This window comes from Lepisosteus platostomus, chromosome 3 (genome assembly GCF_059453375.1).
Source record: "Lepisosteus platostomus isolate fLepPlt1 chromosome 3, fLepPlt1.hap1, whole genome shotgun sequence".
NCBI lineage: Eukaryota > Metazoa > Chordata > Actinopteri > Semionotiformes > Lepisosteidae > Lepisosteus > Lepisosteus platostomus.
The window spans coordinates 34,736,561-34,762,208 of NC_142613.1; the positions used below are offsets into that span (position 1 = coordinate 34,736,561).

The 25,648-nt window shown below is 36.3% G+C and overlaps 1 protein-coding gene across 8 annotated transcripts in view; it reads right to left on the reverse strand.

Annotated features, from left to right (window-relative positions):
• LOC148674790 (DNA (cytosine-5)-methyltransferase 3A-like) overlaps positions 1-21,598 on the reverse strand; it is a 283,034-nt gene extending 261,436 nt beyond the window's left edge. For all 8 annotated transcript variants that reach the window (XM_088625424.1, XM_088625421.1, XM_088625419.1 and 5 more), the window contains exons 1-2: positions 21,452-21,598; positions 16,520-16,704 (exon numbers count right to left, since the gene is read on the reverse strand). In XM_088625424.1, coding sequence (XP_088481550.1) covers positions 16,520-16,597 — 78 coding nt within the window. In that variant the 5' untranslated portion in view covers positions 16,598-16,704; positions 21,452-21,598. The remainder of the gene's footprint in view (positions 1-16,519; positions 16,705-21,451) is intronic.
• Positions 21,599-25,648: the final 4,050 nt, after the last annotated feature.

Genomic DNA, 25,648 nt, shown 5'->3' on the forward strand with positions numbered 1-25,648 from the left:
CTTACTTATGGGGACATACTGTACAGTAGGATGCCAAGTGATAAATTCAGTTTCTGACAAAACTCTATCCAAAAATGTAATTACTCAGCAATAAATGATGGGAGATTTCTTTTCCATTACTACAATCAATCCATTACTACAACATTTCAATCTTTCTCAGTCAGCGTGATCCATAAAGAACTTAAGCATTTATGTTGATCTAAAGAGATCTGTAAAAAACAGCAACCTAGCGAAGACACTAGTGCAGTCCCAAAATATAATTTTATTCATTTTCAGATATAGCCCAAGAATGTAAAATCTCATTTCCACCATCCCACTTTGTAATACATCTCAGCTTGACCATCTGGCATAAATTTGTACCAGTTCATTTGGACTGAATTATTTCTCTAAATTTAACTATCTACAGCTGTAATCGATATACATTAAAAGCTTTACTGGCCCTTTTACTAATGAGAAAGCCCTACTAAATGGCATTTTCTCCATAATCATAGAGCAAGTTACTACAAAATCATCCTTCGCCTTCTTCGGAACAATGCAGGCTCAAGTACTGTCAACATCCACCATAGCCCAGGCATACTATAGTGTATCATCTTTGCCTGGTTTTGTTTCAAAATAATTACTTCATGCTGACATTTTACTGTAGGTGCAGCCTCAGTCTTATTCCACATTGTCTCATGTGCATATCCTCTTTCACCTGTCTGTTCTCTGGAGTTATTTACAATATTAAGCTACCAAGTAACTTTTAGTCTTGTTTAAGTTGGTTATGGAAGTCTAAAAACATAAACAAATTGAAAATAAGGACCATATTTTTTATACACCCAAAATGAACCTGAATGATCAATAAAAGCATGAACAACTATCAATAGTAAATCTAATCATTACACATGGAAGCACAGGGCATTATTTTTCTACATCTCTTTTGCTGTCTTTTTCTTGTATTTCTACATGTTGTATTTCTTGTATTGTATATCTGCACATACATACAGTACTGCATTACGTTTGTGATGTATCCTGCAATTCTTTTAGAGAATCTTATTTACGAACGCCCAGCTACAGTCAACCATAAGTTTATAATAACAAAAATGTATTATTAAATGTAAGTTACCCTAACTTCCAAAATTAAATAGAAAAGCAAGTTGTGTTTCTTTCTGTCATTTCACAATGGTAAATAGCATAATAGGACATCATTTTGCAGTAAAATATCCGGTAATTGTCATGGATAAAGTTCGAATCCTTGTTTTGTGTCATTTTGAAAATTGAACAACACCTTAAGATTTGTGTTATGAAATGAACTGCATCAATAAAAACCCTGTGTGTGGACAAGAAGATTGGTTTAGAATAATTGCAAACTATGCTTATACTCTGTTTTATCACTTTTTGTTGGAAAAATCAAGAGCATGTACTATAAGGGCACTTAATATAGTTGCATTTTATTGTGGTCAAGCTAGAAACAATTGAACTGAGTTTGAAGATGAAACCAGTAACATTTATTTGTGACAACGGTGCCCAATGAAAACTAGAAGTTTAAATCAGAAAGAAGAATCAAAAGAGGACAAAACATAAGAAAGAAAGGCCAACAACTTTGGTGCCTCAAGAAGAAAGCCTTTCCACAATCTGCACTCATATACAAACATAAAACCTGGATTCTAAACACCACAAACAAAATAACACAAGAAACTATGGTACAAATAACCAAATGGAAGAGAAAAATGGACAAAATGGACAAGAAAGCAAATGGGTTCTTGACATTATTGAAAGAGCAAAGAAACTGAAAATGGTTAGGGGCTGCAGGCATAACAATTAGAACAGATGAAGCAAATTCCAAAGTGGATTCCAGGAAAAACAGTTCACACCACAAGGAAGGCATGGGAAGAAATCTGGGAAGATGAAATTAAGAACTTTGCCCGAGTGAAACAGATGCGAAAAACTGAACTGGGATTCATGGGGCGGGGTGGGGGATCTAGGAGAGGCCTTCATTCCACAATGGTTTGAAAAGGGATGGATGGTGACGAATTTGCACGTTGAACATGCCGACACAGAAAATAACTTACAATTCAAAACTTACGGTTATCTAGAAATTCCTTTTATTTGTACACCTTATTTTGGTTGAGGGTATTCAATATAGAAAGGGTTCTAATATTTCCAGAACAATCATAGTATATAGTATTTAAGTATATAGTACTTATAGTATTTAAGCCAGGTGCTCCTTCCCAACCCCAACTCCTCTGACGGAAATGCAAAGGAAGAATGGCAGCTGTTTAAATGTAACACCTCAACATTTTTTATACTAGAGTACATTATATTTATTTTGGTAGATGTCTTTACTACACTATTCAAAAGCTTGCAAAATGCCAGCAAGGGGTTCATTTTCATATGAGAACAGAGGAATAAAGTGAGATGAAAAGGCACAATGCATTAGGAGCAATCCATCCATACTGTGTCCATCTCTAAACTACATCTTGTGAAGATCTGGAGTTAACCTCAACTTTATTAGCAATCTCCTACAAGGAATCATATTCAAGCTAATGTTGAGAACTAAACAATATTACCTCACTGTCTGACCAAAATTTGTTGTAGCCATAACTCAATGCCTTAAAACGGGATTTGAAAGCAGGGAAACAGTCAGCATTTTGTGTTGGTGCAAGTAAATTTAAGAATTGCCAACAGAGAGGTGAACACTTCATGTTGACCATGGTGACATATAACCTGTCCCTAGTAATATATTCACGGTAAGGGAGGTCTGAACCGAATTACAATTAATTATCATGCTCAAATGATCTAAAATATGAACTTGTAAATTTAGGGAAAAAAAGACTATTAAATAGTTTAGTGTTACAGTTCTGAATGGATATTAATGATCCCCTAAAACATCTCATGTCTACTACTACCCCTTAAGGAATGCAGTCTGCTTGACAATTATAAAGCTAATACAGTCCACATTAGATGAGGTGGAAACTGTTTAGTACTGATTTCAAATGCCTTTACATAAATTCCTAATTTAATAGATCATGACTCTGTACAGATCTTAAGAAAAACCTTGCTGCAAGTACAAGTGCTAAGATTTCTTAAAAAAAAATACAAAATACACATGCAAAAACAAAATTCTGCAAGCAGCTACACTCCTGTCTAGACCATTTTGTATTCTCTTTGCTTTCTCTCATCAGTAAAGTTTTGATAATGTCTCTCACCTAAAAGTTCATATGTGAAACCAACATTAGTGGACTAGTCACACTCAAGCAAACAAAGCAAAACATGCAGTATTTTTTATTACATTCACACATTGTGAGAGTCTTTAGTAAAGAGTCTTTTTAACACACTTTATCAATTATATTGGATATACCGTACACAAGACAGTCAATGTGTCAATAATTAAACTATTATTTTGTCGGATTTACTGTATATAGGCCATTAGCCTATTTACCAAATACAGTATCTATAGCATTTCCCAAAAATAACATTCCTTCTTCTTTACAATAGCAATTTTAATGGCAAGCATAATCTATTACTACGCGGGAGAAAATAAAGGTTTCTCCTATTGTGAAGGTTAGAAAGCCAGAGTTGCAAGAGTCCTAAATTGTATATTAAAGTGCACAGATACACTCTTATTAGCAAATGAACAAAAATAATAAAGTTTTGTTCTGGTACTACTACTAGCAAAAAAAAGTCCAGATCTTCGAAAGTATGAAAGACATTGTAAATGTGCTATATTTAAATCCAAAATAATCCGTGAATCTTTTTCATGTCACGTCTTCAGTTTGATAAGTACATACCGAGAACCATGGAAAATATGAAGATAAACTGTATTGAACCGCACCATACTGACTGTGAGGAAGGAATGTCACTGGCAGAAGCCCACTTAAGATACTGGCAATTTCACCGTTCTGGTAATTCTGCTGATCTGAACCCAAAGAGGCCGAGCACCACAATCAAGAGAGACCTGTATACCTTTCTGAAACAAGATTCATACACATGTAATCTTTTCTTCACCATCAACAGTTTGCTAAAGCCAAACTGCCCCACCACATTACCTGCCTCATCGCAACCTTGCGACACATTCTTAGATTTCTTAAACTCCAAGATCGACAACATCCAAGATTAACATCTGTGGTGATGAAATGCCTGGAAAAGCTGGTGTTGTCACACATCAACTCCTCACAGAGTCCCTGGAGCCCTTGCAGTTCACCTACCAGAACAACAGATCAGTGGATGATGCTGTCTCCTGGCTCTGCATACAGCCTTGGAACACCTGGACACTAAGAACTCGTATGTGAGAATGCTGTTTGTGGACTACAGTTCAGCATTCAATTCCATCATACCCAGTCAACTGGTGACAAAGCTCAGGGGATTAGGTCTGTGCAACTCTGTCTGCAACTGGCTGCTGGACTTTCTTATCGAGAGACCACAGGTGGTGCGGATAGGCAATAAAACATCAACACCACTCACCCTGAGCAATGGAACCCCACAAGGCTGCTGTCTGAGTCCAAGGTTGTACTCCCTGTTAAATCACGACTGCACAGCAAGACACAGCAACAACCGCATCATTAAGTTTGCAGATGAAACCACTATAATAGGACTGATCAGTGATGATGACGAGTCCACTTACAGGGATGAAGTCATACAGCTGCTTAGGTGGTGTCATAGCAATAACCTGGACTTGAACATAAATAAAACGAAAGAGCCAATAGTGGACTTTCGGAGACACAGACCACACACTCACAGCCCACTCAGTATTGATGGAACGGAAGTGGAAACAGTCACCAGCTTTAGGTTTTTGGGAATTCACACCTCTAAAGATCTAACCTGGACTGTGAACACTGACTCTATCATGAAGAAGGCTCAGCAGCGCCTTTATTTCTTGAGGTGCCTCAAGCGATGGGGGATGCCAATACATGTGTTGGTGAACTTCTACCGCTGCACCATCAAGAGCATCCTCACCAACGGGATCACTGTGTGGTACGGCAACACCTCTTCGCGAGAAAGAAAGGCACTGCAGAGAATGGTCAATATGGCCCAGAATATCATCGGCTGCGGTCTCACCGAGATTAAACAGCTCTATGAGGACCGCTGCCGTGGTAGAATTCTGGCCATCACAGAGGACAGTCACCACCCCGGGCATGAGCTCTTCACCCCACTGCGCTCAGGCAAGAGATACAAGAGCATACGGACACTTACCACTAGATTCTTCAATAGCTTCTATCCACAAGCAGCGAGATTGGCGAACACATTTAGCCATCCCCCTTGGACCACACCTACACCATCACCATCTACCTCTTTATGATTTCTTATCTATTGCACATCTCCAGTCATTGTTTACACGTCTATATTGTTTACCTTCAAACTGTCTACATGTTTACTTGCACATTGTCTACTGTTTGTTTGTATATTGTCTTGATGCACTGTTTGCACTTTGTTTTGTTTTTTACACTTGTTTTACAATCGAGAGACTTTCTGTAAGTAAGAATTCCATTGTACCAGTACCGGTTACATATGGCAATAAAGCTCAAGTTCAAGTTCAACCGGCATCACATTCTCTCCACTACGCATATCATTTCCATACCTCTTCCCTCCTTATCCAACTTTTCTGGTTCCCTTCTCTCCAACATCTCTCTTCTGGACCCTCAATAAACTAGTTACACACATGTAACCCACCACATCTATTTTATGTCCCATTCCCACCACTTTATTTCAGTCTTGTTTCTCTTCTCTCTGTCCTATTTTCCTCGATATTATAAATGAATCCTTGAGCACTGGCGTTGTACCAACGGTCCTCAAAACTGCTGCCATTACCCCCATGCCAAAAAAAGCCTAACATGGCTTTCGACAATATCAACAATTTTTGCCCCATCTCCAACTCACGCTTTCTTGCAAAAATTCTAGAACGTGTTGTCACATTTCAGTTACATAACCACCTCATGGCAAATAACCTTTTCAAACCCCTCCAATATGGCTTCCGTCAACTTCACAGCACAGAAACTGCCCTGGTCAAAGTCACTAATGATCTTCTAATAGCTTCTGATTGTGGTTCTCTTTCTATACTCATCCTTCTTGATCTCCATGCTGCTTTTGACACTGTTGACCACGACATCTTACTTTCTCATCTTGAGACTGTGTTTGGAATTTCCGACACTGCTCTCAATTGGTCCTACCTCAAAGTGATCGCTGTCACTTTGTCTCTCTTAATGGTACTGAGGTGTCAAGCCATGTCTGAAATTGGTATTTCTTAAGTCTGGTGTTCCTCAGGGCTCAATACTGGGCCCCTTGCTCTTTAGCATTTACATGTTTCCACTTTAGGTTAGGTTTTAAGATCACATGGCCTCAGCTATCATTTCTATGCTGAAGATACTCAAATACACATCCATAACAAACCTGACACTGATGTGGCTGTCTCTATTCTATCTAATTGCATCTCTGACATAAAAACGTGGATGACTCAAAATTTTCTTCATCTTAACTGTGACAAGACTGAAGTAATGCTTATTATTGTATCCCCCCCATCAACTTTTTAAAGCCAAAGCTGTAACCCTATCTGTAGATGGTACTGTACTTGAGCTTCAGTCTAAATTGAAAAACCTTAGGGTTATATTCGATTCTGGCTTAACATTCGACCCACATGAGCAGCATAGTCAGAAATATTGCTAGACTACGTCCTGTGTTATCACTAACTGTGGCTGAAAAGCTGATCAACACATTTGTGTTTTCCCGAATTGACTACTGTAATGCTCAACTCGCAGGGGTATCTAAATATACATTTAACAAACTGCAGTATGTCCAAAATTCAGACGGAATCCTGATCAGGTCTAGTGCAAGTGTTCACATTACTCCTATCCTAGAGTCCTTGCACTGGATTCCTGTCACATTCTGTGTGGACTTAAAAACTCCTCATGCTCACCTATAAGGCTCTGCATGGCTTGGCACCTCAATACCTGTCTGAACTATTATCACCTTACTCCCCACCTCACATCCTTCGCTTTTCTAATTCTGGTCTCTTAACTGTCCCCCAAGCCCATCTTCATTCTATGGCCAACAGGGCCTTCTCCTGTTATGCCCCCAAGTTCTGGAACTCTCTCCCCAAGGATATCAGAGAGTCACCTTCTCTAAACTCCTTCAAATCCAGATTCAAAACCTTCTTCTATAAACGAGGCTTTACTTAACTGGTTCCATTCTTTACCCCTCTGCTCCTACTTTACTTAGTACCACCTTCCACAACCATCTGTATATTGTAATTGTGTTTTATCTTGTGCATTCTTTTTATTTATTGTTGTCATTCTGTAAAGCACTTTGAGAAGTCACCTTTAAAGGCGCCACATAAAATAAAGTTTATTATTATTATTGTTGTTCTGCAATTGTCTCTTGGTTAAACTCCACAAAAACAAAGCTAATAAAAAAACAGGTATAGAGCACTCTGCCAGCTGTCAGAACTGAGTACTTACTGCATCTGAATCTGGTCTTTACCCAACTACACTCAAAATCATCAGAAAAGTGGGGCTTAAGACCCTTTCTTAAAGCCCACTTCAGGCCCACTAAGACCGCATTCTAGCAATGTCAATCAAAAGGTATGGAACTAAAATACTGTTGTCACTATGAAATGAAATGAAAAAAAATATGGAAAAAAAGCAAAATCCACAAACAAGGCACCCCAGTCCACAACTGAAGCCAATGTCAATGTAACACAAATCACCAAAATAAAGGCCATATGAAAAATAACACTCAAATAACAAAATAAGGTAATACAATTGACAGTCCTGTAATTGTCCTGTTTAAACTAAAGATATACTGTAAGACCCTACCCTTTCAATTGTATGACATACCACATTTAATTAGTGTTGAATGTCATACAATGGAAACTGCAGTAAATTTAGAAAAATGCTTTTCATCCACATTTCACTGACAACTTTTACACTACAATACTTCTAATTCTCCTCAATTTAATATGTCTCAATTTAATCTGGCCCTATTACTTTCAGCAAAAATTAACAGTTTCAGCATTTTGACTTTCCTGCACCTTCAATTAACAATATTACTTGAAAATTGCATGTCCACTGATGTTTAATTGTTAAACTGATGTTTAAATGTGTTTTAACAAGTGTTATTTTCTAAAGTACCTGAAGGCAATGAAGACATTGTCATGAAGACATCCCAAAGTTCTATAAATTAAAACAAGAGACAAAAAAGCAAAGGAATAAAAAAAATGTTTTTAAACAAATGGGGTTCGAGGCAAGACAAAACCATACAAGGAGTTGGATTTATTAGTGTTTCTTCCATACATTCCAAAGTCTTGGTTCATAAACACCATAGTCTCTTGGAGACAGACTTGCTGAAAACAAAGACAGCAAGGACTGGGGACACAACTTTACAAACGACAAGTGGTACGGGGCAGACCACAATGGCTTCCAATCCATTTAAAGCCTTGGAAGGCAAAAGAATGGTATTAAAAGGCAATTCCGGAATCAAGAGAAAGCCACTGTAGAGATTCAAGAACATGCTTAAAGAAGAATGTGCCAAGACTAGAGTCTTGCAGCAGGAATTGGGACACACCTACCTGGGATATTTTGTCTCAGTTGTGTTCTGGCTGGAGTGGTGGTTAGGTACTAAAAAGTGTGGGATAAAATGGTTATCATTCACATTTATATAGATCAAGTACTGAGAACATGCTTTTCATTTGGAAAGCTAACACAGATAGTAGAAGTATACTAAGAAGTAGCTTCCTCAATCAACCAGTACCAAATCATGTACCTCAATCTCCTAGAACGCAACTTACACACCTCAGTGCAGTACAGCGTATAAAAGTGCTGATGTTAGCATGGCAGTACAGAAGGCATAGTCAGCTACATTATTTTTATTCAAGGTAACGTGAAGTAAGCTAAACGAAACACTTTTTTTAATTGTTTACAGGCTTTTAACATAATGCTTGACCAAGAAAGCCCTTTTTAGAGCTGTAATAAATAAATGTGTGATGTTTAAATGTGTATTAGCTTTCTATAATGTTACATATTGCCATGAATTAGTGATTCATGTTTTTTATTAAATACGCCTACAATACTGAAATAGCAAAAATGATTCCTACATTAAAAATGGAGTGACATAAAAAAGAAAGCCACATTCACTGCACAACAAGGGAAAAAATTCATGCTAAATGGGAAAAAAAACTCCAGTACTCTTTGAGAAAGGACAGATACAATCTAAGACCACACTGTACCTCACTCATCTTCATTTCTATAACAGCTTATGGTCAATTAAACATGGAGACTACAGTTTTTTAATTGACAGCTGCAGTTATAGAATCATGCTTTGTCAGACAGGCCACCCTGAGTAACAGGTGTAATGTCCCCTTAATTATTAAATAACCTTTAAGAAAATGTTTCATAGGTAATTCAGCTATATTCAAGACGCAATGATACTCTGCTACAGCCAGAACACCATAAGTAAAAAGAAGTGAGATTTTGACACTGGTGTTGTGATCTACCATGCAAGCATAATCCTGCAGTGGATTATCCAGCAATACAGGAACAATTTCAGTCTTTGGTTGCTATGATCCTTTAGATACATTTAAAACATTCAATTTTCAATTTTTTTTTGCATTGGGAAGCCAAATCGATGTACTTATTTTTCAATATCTTAATTTACTGGGGCCTTCTGAGGCAATTTTACAATCACATCTTTATACATTGATTCATTGCCTGTGCATGATTTGACTAATTACACTGTCAGAAATACTAAACTGTGTATCACCTGTGAAAACATGGTGGGTACCATTTCTCCCAAATTCTTCATTGCATAGTAATGTGATCTGTGAAGGCTGCAGGCTTGTTATCTCAAACTCAAATGAAAATTGACAAGATTTACCACATTCCATGAGACCTGGATACAACATCAGTCATGATGTACAGTAGGGCTGCTTCATGGATTTTCAGAATTGCACATGACTGCAGCAAACTGCATAATTCAAGACATCTTTTAACATCCTTTAATAGCTCTTTCTGTCTGTCTACTCATGATGCTAAGGCAACAACTGAAATGTGAAAAAAATTCAAAAGAAACTTTCTGCATTTAAGTCAAATATATCTGCACTAGAGATTAAGTTGGTGTATTCAGATCCTGTTGCAAACCTCTCTTTTACAAGACTTCAGTTTTGGGGGTGGATAATGTAATATTAAAACACAGCCCACTTGTTGTTTTGGTCCCTAGACTATATTTTGGTTACATTTTTGTCCTGCAGCTATCATGCCTTTTCTGTGCGAGAAGAACAATATTTATCTGTGATATGTTCTGTTTCCCTCTGCATTAAAAGTCTTTTACAAAATTATTACTGAAGAATCTTGTATAGATTAAATGGTCCTCAGAAATTCTAGCTACACCATTTCTTTGTACTGGCGGATCTTAAGGGTCTATATTGGGCTCCCTCTTATTTACAATCTACTGTATATGTTACCCTTAGGTCAAATATTTCAGAAATACAACATTGAACATAATACCTTTGCTGATGAAAAAAATCCTTTAATCATGCTATCACATTAAATTCTGGAAGTATCCAAATTAAGTCCTAAATACTGAGAAAGCGTGTCATGTTATTTAGTTCTCAGCATTTGATTGTTAAATTTAAATGTCTAAGGTTGTTACCTGATAATTCTGAATTTACTCAAAATGCTCTAGTCATAAACCTTGCTGTGCTTTATGAGTCTAAACTTTAAACCTCATGCTTAGAAATTAAAAACTTCCCTTTTTCATTTAACTTGCAATGAACAAATAAGATCCTGCTTGTCTATGTCTGATGGTGAGAAACATGTTCATGTCTTTGTTGTTTCTAAGTCTGACTACTATAATCCACTGCTGGCCAACAACTTAAAAAATATCAACAGACTGCAGCTTGTGCAAAACAGTGATGCTCAACCCCTCACAAGCTTATCTCCTCACAAAGTTTGTATTCTCATACGGTATCACCCCCTTGCAAACAATGCAATGTCTACCTGTAAACTACAGGTTGATATATTGTATTTGAAAGATATTTGACTATAGGTAACCAACCGTTTTGCCGATATCCATAAGAAACATTTGTTATTTTTTAAAATTCTGATAAAGACTTCTGTTATACAGATTACTTGAAGTAAATTATTAACTAGTAAGTTCTCTATTTACATTTTTCTACCTTTTTAATGCATTTAGTTGTTCTTGTACAACCACTTCATTGATAGTTTATAAAATTAGTGCACGTACTTGAAAGATACTGTACAAAAAATATTATTTTCATTAATATCTGCATTTTAACCAAATGTTTACTTTGATTAAATTAAAGCAGCGTGTAGTTTTTCCACCACAATCTCAGCTTGCAATCTAAGAGGACTCAGACACTTAATATTTTTGTGACTTAGCTTAGTAGCTGGCTATACTAACTTAGGCCAAAGAAAACATTAAATGTGGCTTTTTAATGTTTTAGAGTTAAATGCAAATAAAAACTAAGGGGTTTTTGAAAGGAAAAAAAAGATGACCCCATGGGTATATATATACGCCGAATAAATAGAAGTTCAAGCCATCTGAATATCCTGCAATACTACCAATACTAGTATTTTTCAGAGTTGTTGTGACCACTTGAGGTTTGGCCATGATTGAGATTATGTTTTTGCTTCCCAGATGCACTGAGCCACTCTTTCTAACTGTATAGCACTTATGGTTGTAGAATGCTTTACTGTCCAAATACAAAATTGTCTTTAGTAACAAAATTTGTAATAATGTATTACAAGAGGTTTCCTTTGTAGGCAATTCTGTAAAACAAAAGCTCCCTTTCTTTGCCATAGTGTTATAAACTGTTTACCCTAAAGACATAAAAATACAAAAGTTTACTTTTTCCCCCCACTGTAGTCTCAATTTAAGCATGGTCCAGAACTAGACTTGGCTGTGAATACAAATGGACAGCCTATTCCTGTGTGACTGGGTGAATTTATTGGGTTCAAATCTAAAACAAAACCATATCTATCAAGTTTAGCACAAGACCTTTAACAGTACTTGGATTTTTAATTACATGTGAGGAAAGAATAGGAAAAATACATATACAGTCTTTTAAATTCAAAGCACAGCTACACTTGTAAAGCAATCATTTAGCATAGATAGGTTCATATTGTGTTAAGGAGCAACAGAGAATCATATTTATGTTTGCTAAACAAAGGTAACACCTTTATAAAGAAATATTTCATTGTATGACGTTTCGCAATTCCAAGATTCCAAATGTTTGAGTTTGGAACACAAATTGAATTCTGACAACAGATCTAATGCAGAGGGTCAGATTAGAGCAACAAGGCAAAGTTCCATTCTCATTGCAGTCTCCATAACCCCAACTCAATTACATAAAGATGCCAGCTAGACTTATACAAGTATTCCCAAATGTTTTCTGGAATAGTTTTATAGTTTATGCTTTCAAAACATGTCTTCTTATCTTCTCCAAGGTTGAATGGAGAATGGCCTCTCCAGAATGTTTACCAGTGTAAACACATTCATGACAGCTTCCAGACAGTATAGAGAAAAGTCCTCAGTGGGCAGTGTAAACCAATATGCTACTGTACATCATCACCACCACTTTGTCAACTTCCCATAATTCATTTCGGCACTTGAGAAGAGGGAACTAAAAACAGTTCAATAATCAAGTCACATCATAAGAATAAATGAAGTTGAATTTGTACAGTATATATTCCACATTTCTATACAACTTTGTGATTATGTTTGATACATTTATTAAACTACATTGAATAATATCATGATACCTTGACAGCATTAGCAAATCTGTAAGATAACATCAGGATTTCTCAAATGCCTGCCACCTTTGTGTGGTTTCTGAGTCTCTGTTCCGGAAAGAAATACCTCCTGCTGTTTCATGCAAACCCTATTGTGGAACAGGGTGAACTGAAATCTGAATGAAGCAATACTGGTATGCCAGTGTGAACATACCTGATGTAGAAATACCCATGGAATCATAAGAAGAACTCAAGTATTGAACATTGAAAAACAAAAAAATCGGACAAATACATCCAGTGTCTCGGCATGCATTTATTTAACATACAGTATCTGGTTAAAAAAGTAATTTTAGGACAGTATGTACAGTAAGACAATTGCATTATATTGATAATGGGACCAAATACAATACAGCAGTTGGAAATCTGCAAACTTCTGAGCAAAAAATATTTTTAACTTACACCTCATTAAACATTTACAGTTTCACTCTAATTACAGCAGGGAAAGATTGACTAAAAAACTTAATACTATATAATAAAATGATCAGAGAATTATGTCATCTACCATATACAATAGTTCTAAAACTAAGTCAGAGTACTGTATAGTATCAGTTGGTGACAAATGTATAAAATGACATTAAAATGCCCTAAAAGCACACCAATAAAAAAAGAGGAGAAAATTCCACTTTTGTGATTGAAAGGCTGCAACACAGGAGCAAAGACTACATTTACCAGAAAGAAAATAGGTCAAGTAATGTGGAGTGCCTAAATCTAGTTACACAAATTACTAGAACTCAATATCTTGAAATGTTTTCCATCAAACCTAAAACACCATTAAATATTTGAGAGTAATGTTTTTTAACTCAATGGGGCAATTTAATCTGGATGTCACAGTCCCCTAAAATAGCTGCTGTATGACCTTTATCTTAAAAGAAAGCAAAAAGTGAAAATCGCCAAAGGACATACAGTACAGTAAAGAAGGGCTATAAACGACAGGTGATCATTCAGCCCATCCTGTAGTTCACAGATAACTGATCCACAGATCGCATCCACTCATTTCTTGAAAGAAGTCAAGGGATCAGCTTCAACAACAAGATGGGGAAGTTTATTCTAGACTCCCACAACTAGACTTTCTAGACTTTCCTGTGTAGGAAATAGTGGCTCCCATTCCCAGTTTTAAAATATATTGCTCCCTTTGACAGTGTTCAGTGTGGATTCAGTTTAACATGATGCATGGTACTAAAGTGAAGGTACTCCCCATATAATCATAACAGCCAATTTACCTGTGAGCAAGCACTTGCGATACACACTTGATAATTCAGAACTAAAGAGACGGTTCAATAATGGATTAGTGGCTCACTGAGGTTTAACCTCACAGGGTACCTGCACTGAAGTTTAACTGTGGTGCCACAAGACAAATCTATCCCAAGCGATTTCACCCTCCTAGACCAGAAATACACCATTATCTGTACTGAGAGTTTAACAGGTCCTGATGTCCCAAGCCAGGCACCGCCATGACAAACTACTCTAGATGTTTTTGCCTTCTCAGGTAATAGGAAAATGACCCTTTTCTGCATGAAGAAAAGAAAAATCTGTGACACTTTTTGAAGAATTTTGGAGTTTCTGATTTTTCTATTCACAGTTCTATCGATGCTGCAATTTGCCTGTTAACAGATGATAAAAAAAAAACCTCATAGACACCAGGAATGAAAATCTGTACTTGACATGTCATGATCTGCACAATTTAACTTAAATGGTGAAAATACTGCTGAACAGAGATTGTGATTGATATAGAAAGAGAAAAAGTGATCACAGAGAAAGTGATAATATAGCTCATCCATGTATTTTCTAATCGCTTTACCCAATTCAGGATGGCAAGGAAACCAGAGCCTACCCTGGCAAGCAACTGGTGCAAGGCAGAGTACACCCTGCACAGGATGCCAGTCCATCGCAGGGCACACACACAGACACACATACAATTTTCCCAGAAACCAAATAAGCTACCTGTATGTCTTTGGACTGAGAAGAAACTGGAGTACCCAGTGAATATGGGGAACAGCCTCAGTGAAATACTGTATAGCTCCTTAAAAAATACTTTTAAAAAAAGCTAAAACAAACAAGCTAATCTGATTTCGTATTAATTTTGGACTGAAGTGAGAGCAATTCTGTTCCAAGCTAATGTCTAAGTGCAAAGTCTAATGTTTATTACACTTAAATGTAACATTTCTTTTTGTTTTCCTTTTTCAGAGCACCATGGGTACACTATGGTACACTCCCTCTACTTTGGAGAAGCATTTGTTAAAAATTCTTTAACTCATCTGATACTCATATCTGCAGTTGCTACTTTGTTCGTCTGCAAAGAAAGAGCAGGTTAAACAGTAACAGGTATTTTACAAATACTGTACACCACTAGACCACTTCCTTTGAATCTGTAAATTATGCGAACAGGACTGGCCTTTCCCATTGTTAAGGCCAAAATGGTCAACAAGCATCTTTCAACAGTGGAGTGAACAGCCAGTGTAAACTAGCATGAGCCCAGAGAGTGCAGCAACTCAGTGCTGAGTGGACTTGAAGGAGTGCCCTCCTACAGGTAAGATACTTACGGATACTTCTGCAAAAAAAAATCCTATACTAATAAAGACTGTCGTCAACCACTACCTTTCAGCTTAATAGAGGATGGATCCAACAAGCCATTTTAAGGCACTAGAAAAACTCAACGGCTGTTTAAATGTTAACGATCATCTCTTGGCATGTTATTGCTCCTTTAATGGCTGCTTACATGCCAGTCCTGCTTGACAATGCAAATCTAGTCCATAGACATCCACATACCTACTGTACAAAGTGCACTTCACGTTTCATCTAAATAACACCATATAAAAACCACTGTCTCCTTATTAGAATACCAGCTTTAAACCCTGCAAAATTAAGGCTAGGTGCATAACTGGCCTTGTTTGCACTTAGGTATGTACTCTATACAACCGAAAATTCTACGTAAAATATTATACCTTCAGAGATAATCTTTTTTTTATCAAATTTATCAACACAAATAGCATAAAGGAATTATATTATCGTTTCTAAAAATATAGAACTTTGAAATTAAAATACGCTCAGAATGAATTAGACGCTGCTTGTTATATAGAGAGGAAACGGGAACTTTTCCTCACAAAAAAACGTAAGGGGGCGAAGTGTCCACCCATTGGTGTAAAGAACAAACTCGACAGCATTCCGGTTCAAGAGGCCCCTGGATTTATTCGGTAGAAAGTACCAGTACCTACAGTACAAATACCTACTGTATAAAAAGATCGTGACTAATATTTGGCCTTAAGGTTAGTCACGTCTCATGCTGTTGTTGCTACCATAAAAAACAAAATGCATTCTTTCACGATTCTTTTCTAAACCACACTCAATGTAAAAAAAAAGCTCCTTTATAAAAAACAGTACAGTACGTGGCGTCCAGTGGCATTGACATTTTTTTCTACACTGAATAACACTAAATACGATGTCCATGTTTATTTTTTAAACCATTATTACAAATTATCCATGAGCCATTTAATTAAGAGTGGGATCTGGGAGACGCCTTTATATTATTTTGCAGTTTCAGTCTTTCCACTGCGTCTCCATAGATCGTGAGCTAGCTGTAACCAGACAGCGTCCCCGCAGTGCCTTTCTCCATCAATGCACCACTTTTTAACACAGAGATGGTAATGAAGAAGACAGTTTGATACGTTTTAGTATATCATAGAAATTAATAAACACATCGTCTTGATTAATTTCGCTCTGCTAAGCAGTGCTCTGTTTCTTACCATTTTATTTGCAGCTGCGTCATAATCGAAGTCTGAACTTTTGAATGTGGTAGTGGTGGCTGTAGCGTTGGACGGCATCACCGAAACAATATTTAAAAATGATTAAAAAATAAATTGAAATTTAAATAAAAATAAAAGGAAAAAACGAACTGGGTGGAGCCTCCTTTCTCAGTTCTTCCTTTTCCCTGTGAATAAAGAAAATATATGTTGTCATTAAAGAATTAAACGTAAGACAGAAATGTTAGAAAAATGAACAATATAGTTGTTGCACAACGGTAAATGCAGTAAATAAGGAACTGACGGCCTACTTTTCACGGTTGTTTCAGTCAAAACTTAAACACTAAGACGCAAAACATGCGAAGAATTATATAAATGTACACCTTGAGTGAATTTCCAAATATAAAACACACCTAGCGTAATGCTGCTTTATAACATATTATAATGATAAGACTATATGAAAAAGTTTCAACAGCTGTCAGTGCTAATCTAACCTCATTCATTGAGCGAGACGATGTCATTGGTTCGCCTTTAAAACAAGAGCTAGGGAGGAACATGTGTATTGTGTAGAATTAAGTGCAACACATGTGCATGTCAATAACGTCTGAATGATCGTTTTTCATGATATTTTTTTAATCTTTCAAACCATTCGCCATTACTCAGATGCCGTGAAACAAGCTCCCTCACGAAATGAGCTTCTACATTGTATGCTGTACAGCTACAGTATATTAAAGCGTGCCCTTCTAGCGTTCTCTTCTCATGAAAAGCCTTAACATGGCGGGTGTTGAATCCTTGCCAAAATCTATTTTCTCGTTTTACTTAACGACAAGGGAGATCTGACTGCTTTGTAGCAGTGCACAGATTTGAATAATTTCTTTACTTTTTATTAGATTATGTATTTTCATTCTTTTATTATATCCCTATGTGCTAGAACATTCTATCGCTGCTAGAAGCTTTTCCTTTTCATGCGAAACAGGCGCTACCTTTTTATTCAGCCTGTTTTAGAAACCAGCCTTCTGAATTTATTCAGACATTCAAAACATGCAGACTCCGAAATGATGACGTTCTTGTTAACAGTAATGCATTTTTACTTTCCATGCAGGTTCTTTGCTTGGGAAGTGACCACTTGGGAACACACATTTTTTGGTGTTCATTGTAGTGGGAGAAAGTGAACCAGATTAAGCTTTATATTTTTAAATTCCCAAGTTCCACCTAACGAAAATGATAGAAAGTTTGTTTTTTGTCGTTTTTCCATAATAAAAATACAATAAATACGTTCAAGAATGGATCGTTTTCCGAATTTTTTAGTACACGTACTGGACTAATCTGTCTCTGCAGTCAGTGATCGTGAGGGGTAAAGGGCACAACCTCTGGACATCAGATTTATTACATATACCAGAGTATGGTAAATATATGTATATACTTTGTACATAACGTATGTTCTGTTAATAGAAGATGGCCTTGCCTGCTTAAATGCACTAAGAAAAAAAGTATTCATCCCTTTCAGGCAAGGTTCTTCAAAGTCCTAAATTTATAATAGCCGCCTAAAATGAGAGATACAGTAACACCTGTTGCTATGGGGAAATTCTTCATTCACTCAGTTTTTTTAAAGACGTCCTTAACAAACGTCGTTTCTGTAGTTTGTTATATTGGCCCGTCTTAAACGTTACAAGAAACTATAACGACTAAAACTCCATACATATGATTTTTTTTTAAAAGCTACACCTGTATACAGTATAAGCTACGTGATTCACATCAATTCAAATCTTTGGTAATTTTTTCTATTTTAATGCATCACATAATTTACAGAAAAACTGTAAAACTAAACGAGCTAAAGATTCCGTTATTGCAAAAAGAATACCCCTTGAGTACACTCCAATGCAGTTTATCAATCAACAAAAACTCGTTGTTACAAATAGGGAACAAAAATTGGAAGTTATTTTGGCCATTTAAGTCTGGAAGAGTCTTTAAAAGTATTCATTTTGTTTGTGCATTTTGCACGTAACAGTTCTTCATGGAAAAAGTTAATATATTTTTTGTACCATGACCCTAACCTGCTCAATGTAAAGTTCAGAGAGTGTGTTAAAATAACTGTTACAGAATCACTATCATTTTTCTCTGCTAGTAAAAAATAAATTGATCGATTCAACTTAAAGCACTTATCTAATATTTTTAAACTACATTATAGCATTGCAGTCGAATACCTAGTGAATTCATAAAATGTTATGTTGTTCTTGTTTATGGGTTGAGTTAACGGAAGGGTGAATAAACAAGTGGCTTTAATCAGCTAGATCTCATTACAGGTTTGAAACCAAGTCTCGCCTGTCAACTCAACGCGTTACAATCAATCCGACTTAAAAACTTTCCTTTTAAAGTAAACAGGGTTGTCTTGATAAAAGTAAAGTTGATTGATTTTCATACAAAAAAAACATTAAACACGCGATACCTCAAATGTTAGTATATAGAGCTCAAATCACCATTATCAACACAAGTTTTAATGCAGAATATGTATTATGTAGGTATAGCAATAAATGTTTATTATAATAAGCTTAAGAATATCATGTTCTGATCTCACCATTGTATAATACTAATTAATTATTCTCTAGGTTTTAATTATGTTTAAACAACCTTAAATAACATACATTTTCTGTACAGCCCTGCTATGGAAGCAGATAATTTGATTAGCAATTTAACATTAAAGTTTACGTTCTAAGAAAACTAATCTATACAATTATATCATTTGTAATCTGTTGTTTCCTTTGCATCTACAGTGCACAATGAAAAGTTTGCAAACATTCCAGTTTGCTATGGATAAACAAATAACAACCATATTAAAATAAATATAAGCGATGTTCGTGGGATTTCATTGCGCCATATTTACACAAATATTAAATGTTTACATAACCAACTGCTGTCTTGTAACCAATGGCGTCAAAGTAAATCTGAACATTTTCGGTACAAACATACGTTATGCTTACAAACCCCGCTGGGCAAAGGTAAGACCCCTTTCAAACATGTGTATTGAAAGATTATTAAGTGATACGTTATAAATACTACAGTAGTAAAACACACTCATCTAAATATGGAACCGATCAAAATTACACCTTCTACCTACCAAAGTGACTTGAAATACATGACATTGTCAATCGCCACATTCTTTCTGTTCAGTTTCATGAAACTGTCTGCAAACAGTATACCACTCAAGAAAACTCTTGACATTTACTTATGGAAAACAGAAAATCTGTGATATATTACAACGTTTCATTTTCTGTGAACACCATAACCAGTTTAGACATTAACGTAAGCACTAAACAATAATCATTTTGATAAAAGTAGGAGGAAACAGATATCGCCGTATTATCTGTCAGTATTCAGATTGGCTGCATTGGCCCTAATAAGCCTATTGTATTTCTCGTCAAAAACTTATGACTTATCTGACAAGTGTTGAGCCCTTAACCATGTTATGGCGCCTATGTTGGGCAACATTTTAACGAAGGTTTTTAAAAAAGTATTTTTAACAAAGGTACTAAAAAGTATAGTAGTTAAATTGATCAAAAGCCTATTAGATTCAATTCCTCTATGCGGGTTTCAAATTGGGTGAAATATATACGTGTGTCGGGGATGATATCTGGGGCCAGGTAAACAAAAGCTTGCATGGAATGGCATACAGGCCTATACGCATTGATCGAATCTGTTCTCGTTTATGCACAGAAAACGTACTTCCAAAACCGATTTAAGACCAATATTTAAAGAAGGCACTATACGTTTGTTGTCGCGAAAATGTAAATATGGAAATCTGCATAATGCTCCAGAACACTTACAGATTCTTACAACACATATTGTATAGCCTTCCCAATGGTGGGTTCCAAAAAACAGGTCTATCTTGAGTTAAAAAGTGTCATGAGATAGTAAATTTCCGCAGAAATATTGTGACATTTATGCAAAACCTATGTAGGTCAATGTGTGGACAAATTAAATTAAGTTTATTTTCCCCACTTATAATGGATTAACTAAATATTGCATTAAATATCCAACATTAGTCTTTTTCAGCCCGTGACCACGTTTCCTTCTTCGTAGGTCTAAAGGGTACATATGTTCAAATACACTTCATCAGTGATAGTTTAAATAGGTACTGATGACCCTTAGGGCATGGCTGTACAAAAAAAAAGCTCTTTGCTTTTTAAAAACTGAAATACTGCCTTTTCTGATGAATACAGGAGTTGAAACGTTTCATTTTAAGAAGCTTACCATAAGTTTCAAACAAAATCAAGAAAAGGAAATTTTAACTCACGCAGGGGAAAATCTCCTATAACTTACCCACTTTGTTTTTTCGCGATTTTTTAAAGCATATTGTTAATCTAAAATGTATTATTATGAGACCCACGCAAAAATAGTGCCAATTTTAATCACACATAATCAGTCACATCATTTGATTATTCTCTCACTTGTAAGGTGTCAAGTAAAGTGTCAATTAAAAGAAATGCACGCTGACCGGCACCGGCATTTGCAATTCTTGTGACCGTCTTAAGACAAGTTCAAATGTACAGTATGTCTGTCTCCTCAGGACACATCTGCAATTGTGAAAATATGCAAACCTTCCACTTCTCTAAACCATTAGCGTTACACCACCCGTTTAGACTCACTGTGACACACAGGTATTTCATTAAAACAAGGAAAAACGTGGCAAAGGTGACCGCAAGATTTATTCGGCAAAGTCCTTGTTCTGTTTCCCACAAAAGCTGTTCCCAAGTTCAAGTGCGGATCGCAATGCCTAAACCACACATCTGCAAAAGCACCAAAATGCTGCCAGTTTTCTCCACCATTAAATGCCTCCCTATTTGTGGTTTCACTAAGGAGCTCAGAAGGTTACCCCGTCTGAAGGGTTTTTGACTACGGGCCGAGGTGTTTTAATTAGTGGATCACAGTGTTAATTACCCGTTTTGCCAGTCCCAGGCCTGGACCTTTTCGTTTTCGCTAGCTCCCGGATCTTCCTTCTGCTTCTCTCCCTGTCCTCCTCCTCCCCAGCCGGCGAGGCCTCCTCCAGCTGCTCCGCTCTCTCTGCAGAGGGCCGGTAGATTGCTGTGCTTCTACAGGGTCCTAAAGACAGTAGGCTCTGCCAGAATGACATCATCACAAATGCTTTAATGGGCAAAATTCTTATTTAATTAGTTTCGCAACACCTAGCCGTGTTAACGAGTAAAGAGTAATGTAGAAATAATCTTTTTTCCAAGCAAAATTAAAGAAAAGAAACAGAGACGGGCACTATTCTTGTCTTCTGGCCACTTTAACCAGCACTCAAACACTTAATTGAAGTAATTATTTGTTTTAATTAGTTAGAATTAAGGTAATCATTAGTCATTTAATGACAACAACATTAAAATCATGAAGAGCTGATCTCTAGGACTATTGGTAATGACTGTTTTAGTTAAAAAATTTCAGAAATACGGACTTCAACAGCACTTCAGATCTCAATCTTTGGGAACTTTACCGTAATGACAAATACATTGGAAGTTTATAATTAGAGCCAGAGATTTAGTATTTTATTATTATTTACATTTTGCATCCCTGAAAACAATAATTATCTAACTTGCTATGTTTTACATTTTGTGCATTTCAATAACTTGGACAAATAAGAATAATTTGGAATGGTGAAGGGTTATTTATCATTTACAAAGTATCGCCATATTACTCCCTCATAATTTGTTTCCTAATTTGAAAGTAGTACTGGATTGGTCCCAAGTACTAGAAATGTACCAGCTGGGATTTGGAAAGCATTGTGCATTGTGTTGCATCCTAGTTATTGTAATTTTTCTTAGCTGTTTCAATGAGTACAATGTACATATTAAACAACTATAAAACTATAAAACAACACTGACTTCTGCAATGCTGCTTACATACATAAATATATATATATGTATTAGTGTTTATATTCTTTTTTCATTTTTATATTAAATCCTTGTTCCTGTTTTTGAATACAATACGATGTGCAGTAAGTATGAAAAATGTCTTACAGCAAATCATTGTTTTCTTTCCTGGTCAAAGATTAATGCATGAAGCAAGATATTAAAGCACTATAAACATATAAATACACAATAGTACACAAGGCTAATGTCTTTATGAAACAGGATCACTTTAAAACATGTTGCCTCAATATACTGTAGTACTTGAAATAACGCCAGTATAAGAGCAGGTATAATCCCTTTGCAATTGTGGAAACAATTTTAAAAGGAATGAGTTTAGACTGCCATAAGGGAAGGGTTAGTTTCAATAATAACAATAACATCATTATAGCTTTGTTGAAGTTTTGATACTGTATATACGGTACTGTATGTCGGCAAAGTTCTCACCTAAATACACCTGTAGTTCATTAGTTTGATTGATAGACAGGCAGATAGATGGTATGATCACATAATACTGTATAGTGATATGTGACAGGTTGAAGACCTGTAATTGTACTTGGTGTAAGTACAGTATGCAGCAAAAAGCAAAACCCCTTTCCACCAGGAGCAAAAAGAAAAACTACAGGAATTCAAACTATGGCAAAGGCAGGTTTTGACCCCCGGTTTCATCTGCTGTTTGGCACACATCTCCAAGTGCCCAATGTACAGAAAGGCATCAAACCAGCTACACACCAAAAGACAGACCCCTCACGTTGGATGCACTGAACATTCTTGAGAGTGCGGGTGAATGATGGTTTCATCACTTAAATCTCATTTTACTTTAGAAGACCTACCTGTATTATACAAAAACTGGAGCACCACGGTTGATCAATGGATCAAGATTATGACCTGTTTAGTGTACGTTAAGAAAAGAGTATTGGCAAGAGGGGGCAAATTTCTTTTTTTTTTTTCAATCTTATTTTTGCCCACAGCAATTACACCATAAAATAGTAAAAGTAATGTTAAAACAAAGCTAGCCAAGATACCGTATATAAGGCACCAGGTTAGTTACCGTCTGTTAAAGACACAATGTAACTTTATTTTGTTGAAAGTCATTTAAGGTCATGACACAATGGTACTGTATGCATTTCAAACTTGAGAAATATGACAGAAATAGAAAGCCAGAATTGATGAGCCAATCCTTGGATAATTTGGGGTTTTGAGTTGTGTAGAGGGTGCTGAACTTTGAGTGCAATTCTCTCTTAATGAGCATAGATTAAAGAGGAATGTGCTTTTGACAAAAGAGGTTTGTAGACTGCCTAAATCTGACTCAACATAATCTCCCATAGCGTCATTAATGTACAGTAGAGATGGACCAATTAGTGGCAGAACATGTCTGTAGATGGTTTAGATATCTGAAGTTAGAATTCAACACTAGGATACAATCGCACAGCAAGTGATGGTTGGGGCAGTCAAAATCCAAACTTCAAACTTTCAAGTAGGAAACAAATGTGCGCAATGAAATTCTAGTTTTAGTGACAGCTGTTCAAAATCACAAATTGTAAGAGATTGTAAACAATGGTGCTGGTCTATAGGGATATCTTGTGCAAGTAACACCACATACTGTATGTCATTGCTTTCTGCTAATTTCTATTCTCTTTTTAATCTGCAAAACAAACATGCAAAATGGCCCTGATCAATACAGAGAGACAGGCAGGGAGGAAGTCTGTAAAGCACTTTACACTTGTGTTCAGTTCACAACATGCCTATGAAAATGTGGCAGTACGAAATTAATCGCTTTTGAAATGTTACCCGAAGACAAAAGCATTGCTTTCCCATTTGAAATGCATTGGAAATAAATAACCACATAAAAGAAATTCAGATGTTATCTATGATTATATGTTCTCAATTTGCTGTAGAAAACAGCAGCAGCCACTTAATATACTGTACAAGATAGAAAATGTCACTATATCAGGTTTGGCATGCAAAAATATCAGTGGCACAGTGCCACAGTCTCAGCATACTGAGCCTTAAGGCTCAGTCATTTTTAGTCCTAGTGAACATAGCACTCAGATCAAGTTATTTCCAATTAAAATAAATGAAGGAAGTTACAATACCAGCTTTTGCTGTTGTAATGTCCCCTTATATCGTGCAGCAAAAATGCTGGGAGTTATTTCATTTCTGTTCTTAAACAGGCAAGCCATCCATTTTGTCTATTCAAATGTTTAAATGTAAAAATTCCTACAAACAGGGAATCCAAGTCATAAATTACAAGCCTACAGTTGTGCATCAAATAATGCACATGGCTAATTTACATTATGTGCTAGGCTTTTTCGTTATTTAAATTAGCCATGTGGTGAATCTGCCTTTATTGTCGGGATGTTTTCTCTGCACACTTCTCACATTACAAAATGTCTGGCAAGTGTAATAATGCCCAGGGGCATGGGAAACCACAGAAGTGTTGTGTCCTGCTTTCAAAGCAATAACATTTATTTTTTAATTCTTGTGTAATTGTTTGATGAAAGGTGAGCCTGTAGTGCCTTTTAATTAGAAGCAGCCGCAAACCCCTTTTAATAATCAAACAAAAAAGGCATCCATTCTATATACTGTAAGCCAGCAAAAAACAGCGAAACCTTTAGATTTAGGTTCTGCCTTGTTAAGCACAGTTTTCAGAATGTGCCAGGTATTAGGATTAAAATGTGGATACAAAACATTTTCAATATGTGGGCATATGACTGTGTCTAAAAGTCACATAAAAATGTTGATAATTGTAGACCCATTATTAGAACTTGTAACATGATCCTGACAGAGAAATGCCCTCTTAATGAAAACATTAAGTGCGAAGACACAGGAAGGAATTGTGTGGTTCTGAGTCTGTCTGTGTGAGGTTGATATACACACACATACAGTAGAAACACATCATTTTGCCAGTTTTGGTGGCACATTACCAACACCATAGCAAATTAAAATAGTGAAGGAAGGTACTCTGGAAATGTTTCTGTCAGGAAAATTATATTCAGTTCCACCTGTCTACCACTTCTAATAGTCCTACAAAGTGACAGGTGGTCCCTAAAATCAACTGCCGCCTAGTCAGCGGATTGACAACTAAACTACAGGTTCGTCACGTTCACTAGGACCACCTGAGAAGTTTCTACTACAGCTAAGAGAAGACAATAACAACAGTAAGATCCTTGTGAATCCTGGAAAGTGGTGCAGTGATTAATTCATTTTGGTGTCAGTAGCATAAAGGTAT